The sequence below is a fragment of the Bidens hawaiensis genome, unplaced genomic scaffold (genome assembly GCF_021521415.1).
Source record: "Bidens hawaiensis isolate Kalapana, Puna unplaced genomic scaffold, B.hawaiensis_p1.1 tig00004497_1, whole genome shotgun sequence".
Taxonomy (NCBI): domain Eukaryota; kingdom Viridiplantae; phylum Streptophyta; class Magnoliopsida; order Asterales; family Asteraceae; genus Bidens; species Bidens hawaiensis.
Window position 1 is genome coordinate 1,226,510 of NW_027491272.1, and position 22,765 is coordinate 1,249,274.

At 36.5% G+C, this 22,765-nt stretch overlaps 1 protein-coding gene across 1 annotated transcript; it reads right to left on the minus strand.

Moving 5' to 3' along the window:
- Positions 1-19,058: 19,058 nt before the first annotated feature.
- LOC143626755 (uncharacterized) lies at positions 19,059-19,382 on the minus strand. Its single transcript, XM_077096738.1, has one exon. The coding sequence runs from the start codon at positions 19,353-19,355 to the stop codon at positions 19,137-19,139; it is 219 nt and encodes a 72-aa protein (XP_076952853.1). The 5' UTR covers positions 19,356-19,382; the 3' UTR covers positions 19,059-19,136.
- Positions 19,383-22,765: the final 3,383 nt, after the last annotated feature.

The following is a 22,765-nucleotide window of genomic DNA, read 5'->3' on the forward strand; positions in this document are numbered from 1 at the left end:
TTTATGCAGATATTAATTAAAATATATATTTAAATCACATAATCTTATTTTTGTGCAAACATCAAAAGATTATATCGCTAATAAATAACAAGGTAGTCACATGTTTTGGTGTTATAAAAAAAAGTTCATCAAAGAAAATGTGAACATTTAAAATCAGTTGGAAAGTTAATGCTTTATGCTAGATCCATATATGTAATGATGAAACTTAGTACCATTCATGAAAAAGATTGTGTGACATGCCTATAAAATGCAACATAACAAACAAATACATGTATACATACACTTTCAATTATGGTTTAATCTTTGATCATGAGGTCCATCGTCATTCAAACCTTTTGTTTTCTTCTTCTGTTTATACACCAAGATGTTTATTTCACTCAAGCTTCAAACCCTCAAAACGTCGATCAATCAATGTTACTGCTAACACAAAATGGGCCACCTTCACCTCATGGGGCTCTTCCTTCTTGGAAACCAAAAGGTGGCAGACCATCTCAAGGTGGAAGAGGACATCGGGCCTCACCTTTGTCACACCCCGACATAATTGTATCATAGCCAAAATACACTAAATTAAATACACGCCTCAATATCTAAATTATTTATTTCATATAATTCAAGTGCGCAAAACACAAACATTGTCTCATGGAAATACACATTACAATTAAATAATAAAAGTAAATAAGTCTTTATTCATCATGCAATCTAAGGTCCAACTCTTCTTTAGCTTGCTTCTTCATCCCAAAAAGCTACCCACGTCACGTGTGAAAATACATAGTTTGCCAACATAAAGTTAAGCAAGTAATCACGATTTTTGAATACATATAATATTGAAAAGGCAATTCCTTGAATTACATACGGAACTACTACAACTAGCATAACAATAATATAAAAGTTGTATTTTCACTCGAATCCCATGGACAACGAGCTACTCCGAAGGCGTATGATCATACTAATGAGGATGAGGATGAGATACCAATAACCATAACTCAAAATAAACACATAGTCATATTTGCACGCATAACTAATTGAACAATATCATTTAAATGCAAATAATGGAATTGTAGTGTGAAATAGAATAATTGAGTTGTGAACGCATAACGCCCTCAAAATATAAAACGGTAAAAAGGGGGATGTGAATTACTTACCTTACGGTTGGAGTGAGTGTTGATATGATGATAAAAAGTTAAGGTGACAACGGCTGTACTTCTCGAGATACGTTAATAAAAATGTCCTAATTGTTAGAGATAAAACTAATTAATAAATTAACGAGGATTATAACGGATTTGCGATTTGATGGTGTTTTGAGATTAATGATCTATTAGTTTAATTATTAAAATAAATTTGGAGATTATATATATATATATATATATATATATATATATATATTATTGATTAAATATAATTTATATTATTATTATTATTAATATTATTATTATTATTATTATTATTATTGTTCTATATGTATTTATATATAGATTATTTGAGAAATAAGGGGTTCATAACAAGGAAAACATGAATCCGGGGTTTGGTTTTAGAAGAACTATTAATATCGTATTATATATGCAAATGATTATATATATATATATATATACACACACTTATTAAACATAAACGAGCACGAAAATTATAAGTTATTAAGCACGGGCCAAAAACGAGGAAAAATAATAATCCCGAGATTTGATTTCGTCAAAATAACATTCTTTGGGAATTATTATCATTAAAATGTTTAAAAAATGAAAATAAATAAAAAATTTTAGCAAAACCGGGCATGGGGGTTCGAATCCACGCCCCCAGGCTGGTTTGAAGTTAATTTTCCATGCACCTGCCATCATGGCAGGTGTCTAACTCATTTAGAAAACCCAACTGAAATTAATATATATCGATTAGGTAGATGAACAGAAACCGTAGATCCTCAATCGGGGTTAATTAGACCATGTTCGTTTAAATTGATTTAGGGTTTATGTTAGTTGAGTACAAATGAGTAATTAACATATTTCAATTACTGATAATGATGATGAAATAGGGGAAAATGACGGTTAGGGATTCACGGCTTCAACTCGAGTGTGATAAGGGTCAGGTCGGCTTTATACGTTGAAATTGAATTAGGGTTTACTGTCGTGATTCTATGAGAAAGGTGTGGACGAGTTTAATTGTGTTTTGGTTTAGTATACATAGGGAAACCGTCTTAGTCATCCGCGACTTGAAATTACTGCAATTGGCTGTCAATTCTTCATCGTTTACTATGATTAGAGTGTCGGTGTGAAGCGTTTTTGGTAACTAAATGATTTGGTAACCATAATTTCTTGATTCTTTGACCGAAAATTGGGGAACAAGTAAGGTGGGGGGGGGGGGGGGGGTTACTGTTGGTGACGAGAAAGGGAAGAAGAAAAGATTATTATTATAATTTTGAATAAAAGTTGCAGATTGGCCCCCGGTCTTTAGCGTTGGGTACACAAGAGGTTAAGATAATAGTTAGGGGTGGATTTTGTATTTTTTAATAGTTATTATCATTATAACACATAAAAAAATAATTAAACAACAAATAAATGCTAAATAATGCGAAAGATTTATTGATGTGGTTTCCCGACTTTATAAACGGGTCGGGTGGTAACAATTACAATACAAGAAATGCATAACCGAAATGTTACAGCATTCCCTACTTTTGGAAATTTCGTCCCGAAATTAGAGATTAAGCCATAGCGAAGAGGTGCGGGTACTTAGTCTCCATTTGGTCTTCTCGTTCCCAAGTGAACTCAGGACCACGCTTGGAGCGGAATACGATTACTCTTAGTTTCTTTGTCCATACAATCCATGATCTCAACGGGTTTCTTGATAGTACGCATAGATTCATCAACCTGTACCTCGTCGAGGGGTATGTGGAGATTCCCCTTGGCTAAGAACTTCTTGAGATTTGAAACATGGAAAGTCGGATGAACATTAGAGAGCTCTTCGGGGAGATCAAGACAATACGCAACTCTCCCAACTCTTTCAACGATTTCAAACGGGCCAACAAAATGGGGAGATACCTTGTTTCTTTTACAAAAATGAACTACTCCTTTCCAAGGAGATACTTTGAGGAGAATTCGATTACCGACATTGAACTCGAGAGGTTTATGAAGCTTATTGGCGAAGCTCTTTTGACGGCTACGAGCGGCAAGAAGATTTTGACAAATAAGAGCAATCCGGTCGGAAGTTTCTTGAACAAGCACGGGACCGGTGTTTTGCAATTCACCAATCTCGTTCCAACAAATTGGGGAACGACATTTTTGACCATATAGAGCTTCAAAGGGTGCCATGCCAATACTAGTGTGAAAACTATTATTGTATGAAAACTCTACAATTGGTAAGTGAGTATCCCAATTTCCACTAAAGTCTAGCACGTAAGAGCGGAGCATATCTTTAAGTGTTTGAATCGTTCACTCGGACTAACCATCGGTTTGCGGGTGATAAGCGGTGCTTATATCAAGACCCAAGGTGGTTTGCAACGATTTTCAAAGTGAGAGGTAAATCGACCGTCACGATCAGAGATAATAGTCAACGGCGTTCCATGGCGACAAATGATATCTTGACATAGAGTTGAACTAGTGGACTTAGGGTGAACTTTTCTCGAATGGGTGTGAAATGAGCTGACTTGGTCCCCCAATCAATAATTACCCAAATACTATCATTGTGGCTTTGAGTAGTAGGAAGTTTGGTGACAAAATCCATGGCTATGTCCTCCCATTTCCAAACGGGGTCGGTAGTTGCTCGAGCAAGCCAAACGGCTTTTGATGCTCGGCTTTGACCTTAGAAAAAGTGAGTCATTTAGATACGTATACCGCGGTATCTTTCTTCATTCCCGGCCACCAAAACATAGGATGAAGATCGGCATACATCTTATCCACACCGGGGATGAATAGAGCATCATGAATTATGAGCTTCATCAAGGATGAACGTGCGAAGACCGTCATGATCAAGAACCCATAAACGGTTCAAATAATAAAGTCAACATTGCGTTTGGTTTAAAGTTGGAGTTCGGCGCCACACGACATCTCGTCAAATAAGTTTCCTTCGGTGACGGAGACGTGTTGAGCGTCGAAGATGCGGTATTGAAGGTCGTATTTTATGGTGACACAATTGAGCAATACGGATTTAATGTGACTCTTATGACTAAGAGCATTGGCCATGACATTTGCTTTCTCGGGGTGGTAGCGAATTTCGCAATCGTAATCTCTTAATAATTTGGCCCATCGTCTTTGTCTCATATTGAGATCCTTTTGGTCGAAGATGTGTTGCAAAATTTTATGGTAGGTGAATACCACATATTTCGTGCCATAAAGATAGTGTCTCCAAAGTGTTAAGGCAAACACGACCGCACCAAGTTCGAGAACATGTGTCGTGTAATTCTTCTCATGAACCTTCAGTTGACGCGAAGCGTAAGAAATGACCTTGTCTTGTTGCATTAGAACATAACCGATACCTTGAATAGAAGTGTTGCAAAACACAAAAAAATCGTCGTTGCCCTCGGGAAGAGCAAGAATAGGGGCACTGCAAAGCATGTCCTTTAGGGTTTGAAACGCTTTTTCTTGTTTGGGACCCCATTCATAAACTTTCCCCTTGTGGGTTAGTGTGGTAAGGGGTGAAGCAATCTTTGAAAAGTTGCAATGAAACTACGGTAATATCCCGCTAAACCAATAAACGAACGAACCTCCGTTGGAGAGGACGGGGTTTTCCAATTTTTAACAGCTTCGATTTTAGTGGGATCAACGTGAATACCCTTGTCGTTGACGAGGTGGCCCAAGAATTAAATTTGCTTTAGCCAAAATTTGCATTTGGAGAATTTAGCATATAGTTGTTCCTTTCACAACAAGTCAAGAATGGCCGCACAACTGATATATTGTGCTCGTCTTCGCATTTAGAATATATCAAGATGTCGTCGATGAAAACAATCACAAACTTGTTGAGGTAGGGCTTACAAACGCGATTCATAAGGTCCATGAAATTTGTAGGAGCATTAGTCAACCCAAAAGGCATAACTCGGAATTCAAAGTGCCCATAATGAGACGGAAAGCGGTCTTGGGTATGTCATACTTGTGAACACGAAGTTGGTGATAATCCGAATGGAGATCAATCTTGGAGAAACAAGCGGCTCTTTGGAGTTGATCAAAGAGATCACCGATGCGCAGGAGGGGATAACGGTTCTTGATAGAAGCTTATTGAACTCATGATAATCGATGCATATACGAAGAGTACCATCCTTCTTCTTGACAAACAAAATGGGTGAGCCCCATGGTGACGAACTTAGGCGAATAAAACCCTTGTCCGTGAGATCTTGGATTTGATTGAGAGTTCTTGAATCTCGGAGGGTGCAAGACGATACAATGCTTTGGCTATGAGGTTTGCTCAGGGTACAAGGACAATACGACACTCCACTTGACGTATGGGAGGGAGTTTGGAAACTTCTTCAAGAAAGACTTCAGGGAATTCGCCAACAATCGGAATGTCGAAAAGTTGTTTTATTTGTGGGCCTTTGAGGTGACATGGGCTAAGAAAGCGACATACTTATTGCGTAAATAACATTGGGCTTCAAGGCACGACATGAGGTTTAGCTTTGAGAAGGGTCTTTCTCCGGCAACTTTTAGAATTACGCCGCCTTCGATAGGGATACAAATAATCTTCTAGAAACATAGAATTTCGGTGCAGTGAAGAGAGAGCCAATCCCTACCAACGATGTCGTCGAAGCTACCCATTTGCATTGGTATAAGATCAATGGAGAACTTTTTCCCACTAAGGGTAAGCGTGCAATTACGGACGACGGGGTCAATAACGATCGAACTACCGTTAGCTATCTCTACCGTGAAGGGTTTAAACAATCTACTATGGGGCACATCAAGTATGTATTCAAAATCAAAGGAAATGAAACTCCTATCGGCTCCTGAATCAAATAATACAGATGCATGATGCTTGTTAACTAGTAACGTACCGTTCACTACATCGTTTGAGTTTCGTGCTTGGTGAGCATTGATGGTAAAATCTCTCCCTTGAGTTCCTTGAGGTTCTTGGGTTTGAGATGTTGAAGCTTGAGGGGTTGGAGCTTGGTAGGCTTGCATGATCATGGGTTGGGGTTGAGGATTTGGAGGGGCCATGAGTTGGGGTACTTAGGGCTGGTAAGTTTGTACTTGGTAGGCTTGAGAGGTGTAGTAGGGCTGTGGTGCAACATAGGCTTGATGGGCTTGAGCGAGTCGAGGACACGTGTTACGGAGGTGGTTTGGATCACCGCAATTATAGAAAGCCCTAACGGGATTAATGATTGGAGCACAAGAGATGGCTCAGTTGGGTTGTTTGATGGTGCGGATCGTGGTGGAGCGGCTTTCACACGGGGTGCTTCACGGAAATATTGGGTGAGGTGGCCTAATCGGTGGCAATTGGTGCACACTCGACAATTGGATTGGGCCGGATGGTGACATTGGCAAGTGATGCAATATGGGTGTAAGCCGGTGTATGGTTTCTTGGTTGGAGGGGCTAGCTGGGCTTGTGATTGGGCTATGACATAGTTTTGTGAATTAGGCTTTCATTTGTTATTGTGGTAATGAGATGAGTTATGGTTGTGGTTGTGTTTGGAGGATTCAGGCTTTGAGGGTACCGGGCTTGGATTCTTTAGTGGGCTCGAATGCGGGCTTATCATTGGGCTTTTAGGAACTCTTCCGTGTCAAGGCTCAATTCGTGGAACCGATCGTTTTAGGCGGTATTATCACCACACTCTTGCTTTAAATTCCAGAACTCTTCTTACAATTTCTGGAGTTCATATTTCGGGCAAAACTTTCCTAGCATGAGCTTCTTGAGGTCATCCCATGGCAAGGCCATGGAAACCTCAGCCCCAAGGGAGTGCTTTTTACAATTCCACCAAGTAGGAGCACTCAATTTGAAAACGATTGAGACATAGTGGTCTTTTTGTCTTCCGGGCATGCACAGTGGAGGAATGTAACACTCGTTATTTTTTTCAAACTCGAAAATCCAACCCGTTTTAAATTTTCAGCTTAGTTTATATATATATATATATATATATATATATATATATATATATATATGGTTGTCAGTTAACTTTCGTTGAACGTATTCATTGAACCGACATATTATGCTATTTCAATGTATTCTTGCATATCGTTCGTAAACAATATAATATTCTCGAGGATTCATTTATAAAACATTTCAAGTTCGAGGTTCAAATTGTAACTATAATTTAAATTTTGATTTGCAAGAACTTGAGAATATGAGGGACCATAAGTGAAACATTATAATTTAATATCCCTACCCAGACGCCCCCTTCCCTTAGCACGTTTTTCCGGTGTAATTTTGGTGACTGGAATTCCGGCACCGGCCAAGCCCCAAGCAGCTCCTTATATCGCATATTTACCTGATTAAATCTTGTAACGGCTTTAGTCTTCGGTAATAAACACTAATCAACATATTAATTGAGTTATAACGTCCTAAAATACGTAACCATCGCCGGATAATCGGCCTACACATTCAACATCAATTAACGAGTGTACGTTGCAAATACAAGTATAAATAGGACCTAAACAAACCTCTAAACATGTGACAATAGTCATTCTAACCTAATACTCTCTATATCACTCAATTGATCCATCAAAGTTTGTTATTCTGGCCAACCACCGTCCAACACCTTCCCATAACATTTACAGGTAATACATATATCCATTATGATCGTTTTTCTTCACTAAATAAAAACCCTAACCTAATTTAATCAAACCTGGAGCAGAAGTAATGATTTGAAACCTAGGGTTCTTGAGGAAAAGGATGAATATGAACAATTGCATATACTAGTTTCTATTTCTGTATAATAACCAAAGTAAGCAGCCGGTCCAGTGGTTCAGTCTTTGGTGTATGGTTTGTCAGACCTAGGTTCGAACCCGGGTCATGTCATTTTATGGTTTTATTTAAAAAAAAAAACCATTTTCTTTTAACTATATTAACCCATTTAAACATATTATAAATTATTTAAAAATAATTATAAATCAATTAAAATTATTTTAACTCAAATAGAACTTATTTATAAATTAAATTTTGCCATTTTTCTTCTAAAAACCCAAACTTTCATATTCCTTAAAGTTTTCGTGTCAATCGATACTATTTATTATGTTTTACCATTTCGTTATAATTCGTTAGCTTATATTTCACCATAGTTCATAACTTTAGAATTCATTAAATTTTAATTCGTTAAATTTAATTCGTTAGCTTGTAATTCGTTAACCTTTAAAATTATTTTGTTAAATTTTAATTCGATAAACTTAATTTGTTAAATCATTAAAGACAATTTAATAATTCTTTAGTTCTTAACCTTATTTCGTGAACCTTATAATTTCATTCAGTAACTTTATAATACGCTAAAATAGTTGTTAGATCGTTAATACCGACACTTCGTAGATATTAGAAACTAATTTTTCTCGTATTAATAATAAGTTATTAGTTGAAATAGTATTTAAACAATATAAAGTTAATATCATAATTCTTCTAAGTTAGCTTCATAATACGTTAAAATGATGATTTTTAAGATGAAATTTTCGATAACCTCTGTGCCTCGTTTTTCCCATATCAATATTAGATTATTAAAGTCATAATATTAAAATAAAATAGTTCGTTACAAAACTCCGTTAAAGTTAAATAAAATATTATAATGCCATAAAATACTAATAAGATATATTAAACGCTGCGATATCCCGTTAACCAAATATATTTAACTTCTTCAATCCCTTTAGTTAGATTTTGTTTTGTTTTAACTATAGTTCGAGAAGTTCAATTGTTTTGGGTCCTTTAACGCACTTTCGGTTGCTTCAGTTTCGTTATCATGCTTTCGGCTTTTATTGCAATGTTTATCTTCAATCTCAAGGTGAGTTTCTCACACCCCTTTTAACGCTTTTATTACTTTTGGGGATAGCATGTATATCCTATATACTCAATGGTTTTATCGAGTCATTTACAAAACTGCGATTCATATCATGGACTTGTGTGTTTACGTGCTTACTTGATTATTTGCTCAGCTCATGGTTGCCTCAATAAGTATGATCATACGCCCCCCTTGCACTCGGGACCATTTTCTTTTGAGTGGAAAAGGGACCCGCGATCCGAGTTCATTGGTTGTTACCGACTGGAAAGGACATTGAATGTGAAGTAGTTATAATTTTCACAAGTTTCATGGAATTGCATGATTTTTACGTACTTATACAAAACTTGTGTGAACTCACCAACTATTAAGTTAGTTTACTGTATTTTATATATATGTTACAGGTACAAGCATTAGAGGATGATACTTGGAGAAGACATTAGACTTAGGTTATTTAAACAAATAGACAAAATGTTTTGTTGTATTTATATTTCCTCGCATTTCTTGTTTACAAACTTGTGTATTTTGCTTTTAAACCAATTAATGATAATATTATCACTTAATAGTGTCACATGTATTTTGAAAAATCTGTATGTCACACTCGGGCGTTTCCGCTTTAGCCGGGGTGTTATAGATTGGTATCAGAGCTGTGACTAATGATAGGACACTAGACGTAGTGCCCTAGTTAGTTATAGCTTATTTGTTTATTTGTTTAGGGTTGCATGATTAGAAATTATGTGGGCCCTATGTGATTGTTTGAATGCACATGTTTATTACTTTATTACTGTTGATTCGTTTATGCTTCATGTACATAAGCATACACACAAGTCCAAGGCTTTCAAGTAGTTTCAACAAATGATTCTTGGTTTCTGATATTTCGTCTTCATAAAGATGGTTCTAAGTGGCGGGTATGTAGTAAACTGTAAGGGGGACGTGCTTGTTTTCTGAAATCTTGAAACAAAGGTTATTAAAACCTAAGGATAAGCAATGTGTACAAATCTAATCAGTCGCATACCCGGTTGCTTACTTGGAGAGTTCGGAAAGGGCATGAAACCTATTAAGCCAAAACATACCACACCAAATGCCATACAAATCACAACTTTATGATTTCAAACGTGAGCATGTTCTCTTTGGGAAAAGAATATGGTTACACTCCTCAGGATGTCACACAAGTCATGGTGGTTCATGCGACGTGTGACTCCGACCTTCAATATTTTACAATATGTTTTAACTAAAAGTCTGACAAGTAGTGGTGATACACGAATAACCAGCTTCGATTTGGTTATGCATTTTGATTTATGTGTTTTAACTTAAAGTCTGTCAAGTCGGTGTGATACACGAATACTCAACTTTCGATTCGATTTGATTACGCATTTTTATTTTTATTGGAACATATAAGTTATGATGATTCATACAACATGTGATTCCTAAGACTCAATTGTTTATATTGCGGTTTTAAAAGTCTTTGTGCTATGTGAATAGTTGAATTTTAAATCCGTTTCCTTTATTTATATATTCATTTATTGTTTTGAAAATTCGAAAAGTCATGGTGATACATGAATAGGCTATTTTCTATTCATTTTCTTTATTTGTAAATACTCATTATTTCGTATGTTTTGAATTGAAAGCACGAAAAGTCATGGTGATACATGAATTGTTGATTTTCAATTCATTTTCTCTATACAATTTAATTATTATTATGGTTTTAATTGAAAAGTCAAAAAGTTATGGTGGTACATAAACACTCGATTTTCAATTCGATTTCATTACTTATATTGGGTTTGTATTAATTCCATGTTTTTATTTCAAAATTTGACATATTTTTTAATAAATTTTTTTTACGAGATTATTATAATTGAAATGTGAAAACTCATGCTAACTCATGAGCATTTCAATTTCGAGTTAAAATTTTGTTTCATGCGATTGCACTTCTTTATTTATTTTCATAGTTATAGATGGATTCGGATTTTAAGAATCTCTCATGTAATGTTTCTTTTGATTTTAATACAAATTTTATATTTAAGACTCATGTCATATGAATCCCTAATGCTTCGCGACATGCCTTCTAGTTCTCCGCGGCGTTGCCCTCGAAACTCAACCCACAAAACGACAACCCAGATCATCAAACAATTGACCATCGCAATCCCGACCATGATAACCAAAAAATCATCACTAACCACAAAAACACATTCAAACCCAAAGTTATGCTTAAGTCAATCCAAACCCAACACAACTCTTGGATACTCAAACCTAACCAAACAATCCCGACCATGATAACCAAAAATTCATCACTAACCACAACAACACATTCAAACCCCAAAGTTATGCCTAAGTCAATCCAAACCCAACACAACTCTTGGATACTCAAACCTAACCAAACAAAATACTTATACGGGAACCCACCCTTTGTGTAACACGTGTAATTCCAACACTCCGCTACCGTAATGTCGAAATACTCCAAGCTGTGATAATTTCGGCCACCTCATCAATTCTAGCCATGAAACTATACTCAACACCACACGTTTATTCCCACGACCTGTTACCCAACCATTCATCCCAACCCTCTGCCTTACCTAATGCTTGTACTTCAATCCTGCTACCATCGTAGTAACTCGAGCACACATGCCATACTTAAGAAAAACCTAACTCGTTCCCGCTATACCATACTGTAAGAACCCCAAAAGTAGGGCTAATTTGTTTTTTTTTAAAAGAGAAAACATATAGTTAGATACGAGTGAGATGTTGGTCGATTAGTCAAAGTGAACCGTACGTCCACGGGCTTCACCCGAATCATTGAGATAACTAACGGGGCAGGACAATAATTATGTAGAACCTAATAAATGAGCTCGATAATAATACTATAATTTATAACATGGGCTCGCCCCCAATTAATCAAACGAAACCGAGACATGTTTAATCCAAACAAACCTGAACACGATAACTCCAAAATTTACACGAGTTAATCCATAATCATTTAATTTAATCACGTATCCAAAATATATAATCCAAATATCAACTAACCAGTTATGTTATTGCATGGTCACCGAACCTAATCAAACAAAAACCAATTAACAAGACTACTAAGATGCTAGATATTACTTAAAATACTTTTAACATATAAATTCCAACCCATATTTATTTGTATTATGATCTGATAATTTAAATTTTATAAAAAAAATGAACAAAATCTCCTAATATCTTGCAAGATCTCAAATCTTTTTGCCCAATCTCTTACCCTATTGTTGTGCGTATTTTGTCTTCCTCCTGCCCTATAAAAACCAATCTGCAAGCAATCTATTCAACTCCGATCACAGCTCATGCAATGTTGTCTCTCAAGATTTTCTACATTAAACTCTATAAAACCTGATCTATCTTCACAATTTCACAAAACTAAATTCTTTTCTTTTACTCCCGGAGGCAATCGAACCAGCAGAGAGTTACAAGAAACTGGGTATTCACATTGTTCTAATCTCATTCGATTTTAAGCCTACGTCCCAACTGTTCCTTATATTCTGATAACAAACAATAGCCCTAATCTCTGTCTCTCTGTGCTCATGGATTCAGCCAAGAACAGGAAATCCGGCCCGAGGCTTCTGTTTTTGCTCGTCGAACTGTCCAGAGCTCAATCATACTCGTGAACCCTAATGTTTACCTTGTACTGCAACCCGTATTCGTATCTGTTTATGTATCGTTCTAAGCTTGAAACCCTTGTTTTAAACCTATGAATGAACTAGCCAGATACCTTTGATTAACCATGCTTAAAGCCAACACAAAACCTTAATCAAAACCGTGTAAAAACTGGTAATTACCAACATTTAACTCGAACAATAACTACACTTTTGTTTGCATAAAACGTTAAATGAAAACCCAATTTTTTTTTAAAACAAAATTAACGGCCCGTGAACTAAACCATTTAACTTTGTTAATATTTCCAGAATATGAAGAGAATATAACTTGGCTGACGCTGTAAAAAATCAGAATGAGTGCAGCCCTTATAACCGCAACCAACTTGGAGACTTTCGGTAGCACGTTTAAGCAAAAACTAGCTTGAAAATAATCCGTTTTACAACCATTGAACCTCTGGAACTTTATCACACATTTTCCAGCATCTAAGTATCATATTTTGTTTGTGTAAAAGAATTTTGATGAAGCTAATATAGTAATATAAAAATCGTGCCTTAAAAGACCTGGAAGCGACACCTAAGTAATCCGTTTGATCAAGAAATGAACCCTATAGTAAGTACTATCATAATACCATTTTAACAGCCCCACACATATTATTTTAATATCATATAACCTGATACGAAATTGTTTGATGCGAAAACATACATTTAAAACCAAATTTTGTCCTTAACATGCCAAAAACCGAAACTACAACATTAATCAAAGCCCTAATTGTTTTATGAACCAAGATATGATGTTACAACATATTTTATTATAATATAGTAGGTCATAAATGATTTGATGATCAAAACTAAGTTTATGTTAATTATATAGCAAAAAGGGTATTTTTGGAAGTTAACTTGAGCCCAAATCAAATAAGTTACGAAACAAAAACTTAAGAATAATATATAAAGGAAACTGATATGAACATGCCGATGAACCTCTTAACATTTCACAATGTCCAGCCCTTAAAACCAAAGCCAACTTGTAGGCGTTCGGTAGCTCGTTTAAGTAAAATCTAACTTGAAAGCCAACCCGACATGCGACCTTATTAACTTCTGGATATTTAACAAAAATTCTAGAAGTTAATTATACATATTTGAGGCCTTAAACTTAGTAAAAACCAGCCCCAAAAATTAATAATAAATAGAGTACTAAAAATCAACCAAACCGGCATTGTGGTGACACGTCCGATAAGAAATAAGCCGTGCAACAAAACTAATAACATGATATCTTTTTTCATCAATAAATATAATATTTTAATGATATATAACCTGACCCGTATCCATTTTACATGAATCATTGCTTTTAAAATCGAACTAGATCCCAAAAGGGCCAAAACCGGGCCCGTTAGCGAAACTATAGCTATGAACAATCTTTCAAAACCCATGAAACGCCAAAACAACCTATTCTAATTTATTATAACAGGTCCTAAATTTTTAGATGAAGAAATGTGAGTTTTTGTTAAAAACATAGTGAAAGGAGCATTTTTGGAAACCGGTTATTTCTCAAGAAAATATGCAAATATAAGAATGTGTTTTTGAAACAGAGGCTTATGAGTTTAAATGGCCAAATAAAAGCTATGCAACATTTTAGGGAAACTGTATTTACAAAATGGGCCCATTTACAAGCTTAAAGTGTTGCTTCGTTTAAAACCGAACGGGCCGACTATTAAAGACTAAAACACTTCAAAAATATAAAACTGATATTTTTCCAGAAGTTATATTTAAAATACTTTATTTTAATGCTATAAACCATTATCAATATATACAAGACCCCTTTTGTCAATAATTGGCATTTAAACGCAAGTTACGGTACAACCGACATAAACCGAGCAAGCATCTTGAAAATTTCAAAATGATGAAGCTTTTAAATTTTAACAATACCTATAAGACAAATCATAATTTGAGTGTTTACTTATTTTACAAAAATTAACTAAGTCTTTAACCTGATTTATGCCAAAACGAACTTTAAACAAAAGTACGGGAACTTAGACCATGCGATATCGAGCTTGATTAACATCTGATCTGGAAAACACATATACTTACCTAATAAGTATTTGGAAAATAAGAGGTTTTAATTACAAAAGTATTCGTTTATTATAAACTATTCTTTCAAGACATTTCGTTAAAAACCAATAACACCGGTTATAACTGATAACCGGTATTGCCAGCTTGTAAGCACAAGACACGGTTTCTTTAAACACGAATAATTGAGCTTGTGATATGAATAATAAATACAACTTTTATGGTCATATGGTAACCCAAAACCTAACCGTAGGTCCGAACTTTCCAAAACTAGAAACTTTATCAAAACCCAAACGAGTGAACTGAAACAACATTCAATACTTAAACTATACACATAAAGACATAACATCAATGTCAAAGAACCACATAAACATAAACTTCCCATAAAAGAAAACCTTATTCACCAGTAAACAAACACCTTGGCTAGCACTTAGAATTGACTAACCGGTACACAATACCCCTAACAAATTTTACATTGTTGTATAATAACTAATTGTTGATATATATATATATATATATATATATATATATATATATATAATAGGCGTACTTGGTGGTTCCTAGCGTAGTTTCAAGCTCATAGATTGTCTTTCTTTCACACATACTGCATATGGACTAAGGTGAGTTTTGTGCTGCCCCTTTTACTTGAACTTTTTGGGCTGAATACATGCTGTGATTTACTTATGGTGTGATTGTAACGCCCATTAATTCCGGTTAAAGGAATTTAAGCCTGTAATGTATGTATATTTCTCGGGATTTATCTAGCCTTTCTCGGAGGCCCTCTCGTCTTTCCGTTACGTTAAATTCATTAAACTTTTCGTTCAAGTTGCTGTATCCTTCAAATTGGAGGGGCTAGAGTGTATCATTTTATATTATAACATAAAACAAAAAAAACCCTAGCTCCCTCCCCAAGCCCCGATTTTTCTTTTTTTCAGCCAAGTGTTGGGCATAAAACTTCAATTGAAGGTTAGTTCTATGTTCCCCCAAGTCTTTTACACCTTAATTGATCATATTAACGCGCTTATTGGTCGTTAGGGTTGAGTTTTGGTTATAACGATTTTTGACAGATTCGTACTTGTTTATTGTTCGGTCTGTAACTCGATGAAAATATATTGTTTTTGATCGATTCTTGTTACTATGATGTTCTACTTTGAGTCTAGTTTCTAGAAAGGTATAATATGTAATTTTTGGACGAGATTTGAATGCTTTTTATGATTTTATAAGATCGAGTGTCAAAGCTGATGCGGGATGACGGATTCTGGTCTGTCTTCCCGACATGATAACCCTTTTTCCACAAGTCCAAATTGGTTGGTTCCACTTCTGGAAGTTAGTATTTTGAGTTAGTAACCAAACCTAATTGGAATCATTTAATTTGGCCGGGTAATGATTTTTGTAAAAATAAAACCATTTTGTTGCACACTGAAATAGCTGCACATACCCTTCTGTGTTGGAGGAAGTTTTATGATTTTTTTGTCCACTAGAAAAATATAATAAAAATATTTTTATAAACCTAAGACATTTATTAAAATCTGGTAAAAATTAAATAAATTATTTGAAGGGTTATCCTATGTAATTAAATGCATCTTCGCATACTAAAATCTGCACGTTTTACTTGTTATTGATCGATAAGTTCGTTTTAGGCTTAACCGGTGGATGTTCAATTGTGTTCTTGTTGGGGCTGTTTGAAGTGATTTTTTGCACCAACATCTTCCTAGGTATGTCTAGTACTAATACAATAAAATTATATCCATTGGTGTTCGTTTGATTGGTCAACTAGTTGTAGTTTGAAAGATTGTTTTCGGTTGGCTAGAATAGTGTTTTGTTGCGTTTAACGCGAGGGATGAAGTAAATGATGACCAATTCAGTTAGGATAGTTTCGGGTTAATGTACGGGCTATTGGAAAATGATTTTTATGGGTATTGGGGCTGAATTGGTTGTCGGTTACTCAAACGGGTCGGTACAACGCGCATTCGGGTTTATTGAATAGTTAGTGTGTTGTACTTGCGAATTACCGACCCATTCGACTCGTGTAGCGTCGTGTGGACTCGTTGGCTGTGAATTTATCATAATGGGTCAACGCGGGGCTGAGTTGGATGTTAATCTCCTAAACAACTCTTAAACGCGTGTGTTAGTATCACCTAGTGCTTTCAGGGGTAATTTGGGAATTTTTTATTCCCGGGAGTATCTAAGGGTCGTGTTGGTGAATGTTAGGCCCCGGAGGCTGTTATGATTGAGTTTGATGAGGTCGAGGCTTTAGGTAACTCGAACCATGCTAGAACGTCTTGTAGGATAAACGAGTCCTTTCGGTGTCGTTAGTAACATTTGTATGTAAACCGACAGGCTTTTGAGTTGTGGGGATACTTAGGGGTTCTCTAGCTCGTGGTGAACTCGTGTCTTGTGTCAGGTGAGTTCATGATGCCCTTTTTACTCTTTTCAAGTTTTGGGCTAGCATACACACACAACTGATTTTACACGATGAACCGTTTAAACGATTTCCCATAGGCTTGTTTGTAATATGGTATGTTTGGAAGATTAATTATGTATGTATTCACATGTGATGCCTTATGGCCCATAGGCTTACCTGTAGTATGGTATATCTTGGAGTAATATATATATGTATGTTTATACAGATGTTACTTTATGGCCGGGCTAGCATACACACCTAAGCGATTTTGCTTGATGAACCGTTTAAATTAGTTTGTATGGGCTTACTTGTATAGGGTAGGCCTTGGGATGATGTTATTGTATGTTTGTACGTATGTTTGTACATATATTATTGTATGGCCAATAATTGACGATGTTATTTAGTCGTTATCGACTAAGGATGTTTACGTATGCCTACTTTGTGTTTGCATACGTTGGATGAGATGTTACGTGTTTGGGTTGTACGTGTGCTCGAACCTGATGTTAATTAGTCGTTATTGACTAAGGATGTTTGCGTATGCCTACCTTGTGTTGCATACGTTGGATGAGATGTTACGTGTGCTCGACCCTGATGTTATTACTTGGATGATATTTATAGGGATATAATCATATAGATGTATATGTATATAAGTATGACTACTTATTGTTGATGATGGTTTAACTGTTCATATCCCGTTTTATCTTAAAACTCTTGGAATGATTATTATAAATGTTAAATTATTAAAACTTGAACTCACTCAGCTCAAGCTAACTTTGTGTGTATGTTAGTGTGAGTTTCAGGTTAGGAGGAGGATGCTTAACGCTTGGACGTGCTCGAGGCTACTTGGACGGTTGAAGGCATATCTAGTCGGAGTGTTTCAATAATGAAAGATGTTCTTTTAATTATTACTAGATATATTTAAACTTGGTTTTGGGCCTATGTCGGGTAGGTATGCAGACCGTTGTGGCATATGACCTAACGTTTGGTTATTGCTTGGCAGAGTAATAATCGGGGACGGGTGCTATTCGGTTGTAAGTCGAGGTGAGGCTTATGATCGAATGCAGGATTGATTATGGACTTGATTGATGTACACCATGCTTTATACCTACATACACGCAAACTTGCGCGCTTTTATAAATTAACTCTTTTATGTGTATGTGAGCTAAATTCACGAACTCACCAACTTTTTAGTTAACGCTTTTTAGCATGTATTTAGGTACCTTATGAATAGCAATTTGGATTAGCATTGTAATGAGTAGAACCCAACACGGATTGCAACAGTGTCAGAGAAGAGATAGTTGTGTAGTTACACCTTGTTTTAAATGCATAGTACAAACATTGTAGCTTATCTTTATTAATGACATTCTGCTGCTTGCATTGGCACCAATTTTTCTATAAAACGACCAGGTCCCCATGGTAGGGTGTGATAGATTGGTATCAGAGCCGAAGGTTTCAGCGAATTAGAATTCATTAGAGATTTCTAGGCTTTAACCGAAATGCTTTAAGGATCCCCACTTGCAAAGACTAAGACTCTGACACGGCAAGACCTTGACCACATAAGTACATGAAATCACTTAGGTATGATCAAAAGAGCTTCGTTATTTCCGGGTCTTTTCGTTGCATTCACTTACAACAAGAAAGAACCACCAGTGTTTGGCACAGCACCTGCATTTTGGTGCATTCTTCTTTCTTTCCTTGGTCTTCCGTTCCGTCATATTCCTAATAACTTATCCAATGACAACGAATTAACCGCAAATGCACCTTTCTTTTATCAAATCTCAGGGACATAGTCTAATCATGAGGGTAGTATTTTATCATGGTGTCGGATCCTAAGTTTTTATGGATTCCTTCTTTGTTACCGGGGTCGACCCCAAAGCCATAATGTCTCAAAACGAGGAGGCCATAGAGAAAGTCTTTTTTATTCCTTTGTCTCGAACTTCGTGAAGAACTCCATTCTATCTCTCCCTAATTACGAGCAAAAAACTGGGGCTACGACCCAGTTGTACACTCCCTCCGTTCTACGAACCCTTGTTGATTCTGAACTTCGTTCGCGAAGGCACCGGACTTTTGACGGGCCAACCCTTTTTTATGCGCCGTTTTCCAAAATAAGCTTTGCTCCTCTGGGTGCTAGGCGCTTCCGTGGTTCGCGAGAAGGAAAAAGGACTCATCCTTTGTTGCATCTGGCGCGAGATGATAAAGAGAGAGCTTCGTCTATCGATGAACAGCGGATTGACGGAGCTCTTGGCATTGCTTTGTTTTTCTCTCCTTTCCTATCGGCGAGTTCCGACCCTTTTGTTCGAAATTTCTTCGTTCGTACCGAACCGCTTGCAGAATCAAATCCTGTTCCACAAGATCCTATATCAGCTATACATCCTCCTTGCATTTATGCCGGAGACGTCGCCAGTGCTATGGGCTTTGGCTTATGTAGATTAAAAATGATGAATGGGATTGTGGCACTCCACTCGCCGCCAATGCGGAAGGATGACGCCGAAAAGAATGGAAGGCTCTTTCGCTCTGCTGGATGCGTCAGATCCCGTATAAGAAGCAAGCTCTTTACCCTCAAATTCAAACATGTGGGAGCAAAAGGCTATCCTGCTCTATTGTTACGTAGCAAGAGAAGCCTGCTTATGTTGCTTCGGCGGCGTTTCGCCTTCTCTTCGCTCTGGACAGGAGCGCTAGTGGACACGGGGAGGGAGCAGGCGAAGCGTGTCGTTCGTAATGGAAAGAAAGAGACCACTACTTCGCTTTTTTGTTGGATCGCCGGCGCGAACACAGTGGTCTCTGACCAGGACCAGGAACCAATTCGAATTTTGATCTTGACATGTCGGTGGTTTTTAACCCGTCTCGTAAAGAACAGGTATCTGTTACAAACAACTTTGGTCGTGATTGGAAAACACTTACTGTTCATAAAAAAGAAGTACTATACCAGATAGGTATTAGTATGGGGACAAAGAGGTTAGCAGTCTTTAGAGAGGATCTCTGGGTTGATACAGAACCAATAGAGATCAAAGATCTGTCTAACATTACACCCCAGTATAGTGAAATAATCTTATCCTTTCTAAGGAATGAATTGAATCAGTATATGGTAAATAGTACTATTCTCAGTGAGAGATTAACCCAGATGGATAGTGAGATGAAAAGCCTCGTTTCAGATAAAGATAGAGAGATATCTGAGATGAAAAGACAGATTGAAGAGATACGCAATCATATGAACAATCTCACTAAGAGTGATAAGGATACTAAAACCGAATAGAAAACTAAGACCACCAAGCCCGATCAGAAAACTAAGACTGATAAGGTTACTAAGACGGCAAAGAAAACTTACAATCAAACTAAGACAGTCAAGAAGAAACCTCCGTGATCTTGTCATAAATGATAGATAGAGGTATGCTATGAAAGATTGAGGGTTGGTTATTGGAATTGGCTAGTTCTATGAGTTGGCTTATATAATTCTAAGACTTCATTTTGAGGATTAACTACTAAGTGATAACCTGATTAATTTGAAAGTATGCATACATGATAAGCTATCAATTTTCTCATGAATACTTGTAGGATGTTTATGCACACATGATCAGTATTATTGTTTATAGGGCATACTAACTTTTGTTAGAAACGAATACCTCATCAATTTGGCAAAGTTTAAGTTTATATTACTTACTTTTCCTTACTTGTTTGTTTTAAAGGCCTACCAATGCACCAATACAATTAAGCACACAGCCTTTTATACCTACTTTTTACTGGATTTTGGACCAGATAATCAATGTACTATCATTTTCCCTTTCTGCTTCAAAAACTCATTTTCTGAGGAGCAACACCTTTTTAATGTTTTTGACATTTTTTTTTAAATTTTTTACTGTTTTTGGTTTTTCTTTGAAATATTCTCCCCTTAAAATCAAAAACTATACGATTTTTTTTTAAATTTGACTCTGATGTTCAGGATCACCAGGTATCAACACACCTGTCATCTCGGTAACCACCTTATCAACACCGCCCAAAACTTTTAACCCATTTAGTTTTAATAAGTATTGAAATCTTGACTTATCAAAAGCTTTGGTGAAAGATCTGCTTTTTGTTCTTCGGTGTGAATCTTGTCTACGATAATCAACCTCTTTTCATAGCAATCACGAATGAAGTGATACCGTATCTCTATATGTTTAGTTTTAGAATGGTTTATCGAATTCTTAGTTATCGAGATAGCTACATTATTATCTACAAAGATAGGGGTAGTAAGAAAATTCAAACCGTAGTCCCGCATCTGTTGTTGTATCCAAAGAACCTGAGAGCAGCAACTGGAAGCAGCTACGTACTCAACTTCACATGTAGAAAATGAAATTGTAGTTTGCTTCTTGCATTGCTAGGTGACAAGTCGTTTGCCAAAGAACTAGCTTCTATAATTTGAACCAGAAAAAGCCCTTAACACAAACTCATCGTCTTGTGGATACCATAGACCGACCCTCAGACATCCCTTGAGATAGCGTAGTATTCTTTTGATGATCATGAGATGTGAAACCTTCGGATTTGACTGATATCGGGCACACAAATAGGTAGCATACATGATGTCTGGCCGAGAAGCAGTCAAATACATCAATGAGCCAATCATGGATCGGTATAAGGTTTGGTCAACCTTCTCCCCGTTGGGATTAGGACCGATACCATGATTCAATGGTAAGGGAGTTCTGATAGCCGATGCATCAGACATGTTGAACTTTGTCAACACGTCATTCACATATTTTGTCTGATGGATAAAAATGCCATCTGACAACTGTTCAACTTGATGTCCAAGAAAGAAATTCATCTCTCCCATAGCAATCATTTCAAATTTCTTCTTCATGACTTCTTCAAATTGCTTGCATAGACAATCATTTGTCAATCCAAAGATTATATCGTCGACATATATCTGCACGATCAGTAGATGTCCATCAACAGATTTGGTGAAACGTGTACAATCGAATGTTCCTCTGATAAACCCATTGTCCAAGAGATGTAGGGACAATGTCTCATACCAAGCTCTCGGGGCTTGATGGAGACCGTAAAGGGCTTTATCAAGAAGATACACTTTGTCTTTGTGGATCGGATCGACAAACCCCGGTGGCTGTCCTACGTAGACTTCCTCACTAATCTTCCCGTTAAGGAATGCTGATTTCACATTCAACTGATAAACTTTGAAGACTTTCCAAGAAGCAAATTCTAGAAATATCCGAATAGCCTTTAGCCTTGCAACTGGTGCATAAACCTCGTTATAATCGATACCTTCCCTCTGGTTAAATCCCAACACAACAAGTCTTGCCTTGTTTTTTTACAATAATACCATTTTCATCCCTTTTGCACTTTAAACACCCACTTGGTGTTGATCTGCCTTTTGTCTTCAGGTAAGCCTACCAATCTCCAGACCCTGAGCTTCTCAAACTGCTTAAGCTCTTCTTGCATTGCATTCACCAAGCTTTCTTCTGTTAGGACTTCTTTGTATGTCTTTGGTTCTACTCGAAAAATAAAACAATTTAATGAGAATCGATTTTATAAAGGAGAAACATGAGAATAGAAACACTGAAGATTCTGATCAAGTTGTCGTCCTGATTGTACTCCAGCATTCAGATCTCCTATAATATTCTCCTCGGGATGATACGATACAGTTCTCGGGACCACCTCTAAAGGTACTGACACTTCGGTTTGAAGATTTGTAACATTCTCTTCAGCATGAGAAATAGATGGAGAGATTGCTTCGATTATCTCCTCATCTGTGTCACCATTGTCATCAAAAACTGGAACAGTTTCTGGAACATCATCGGATTGAAC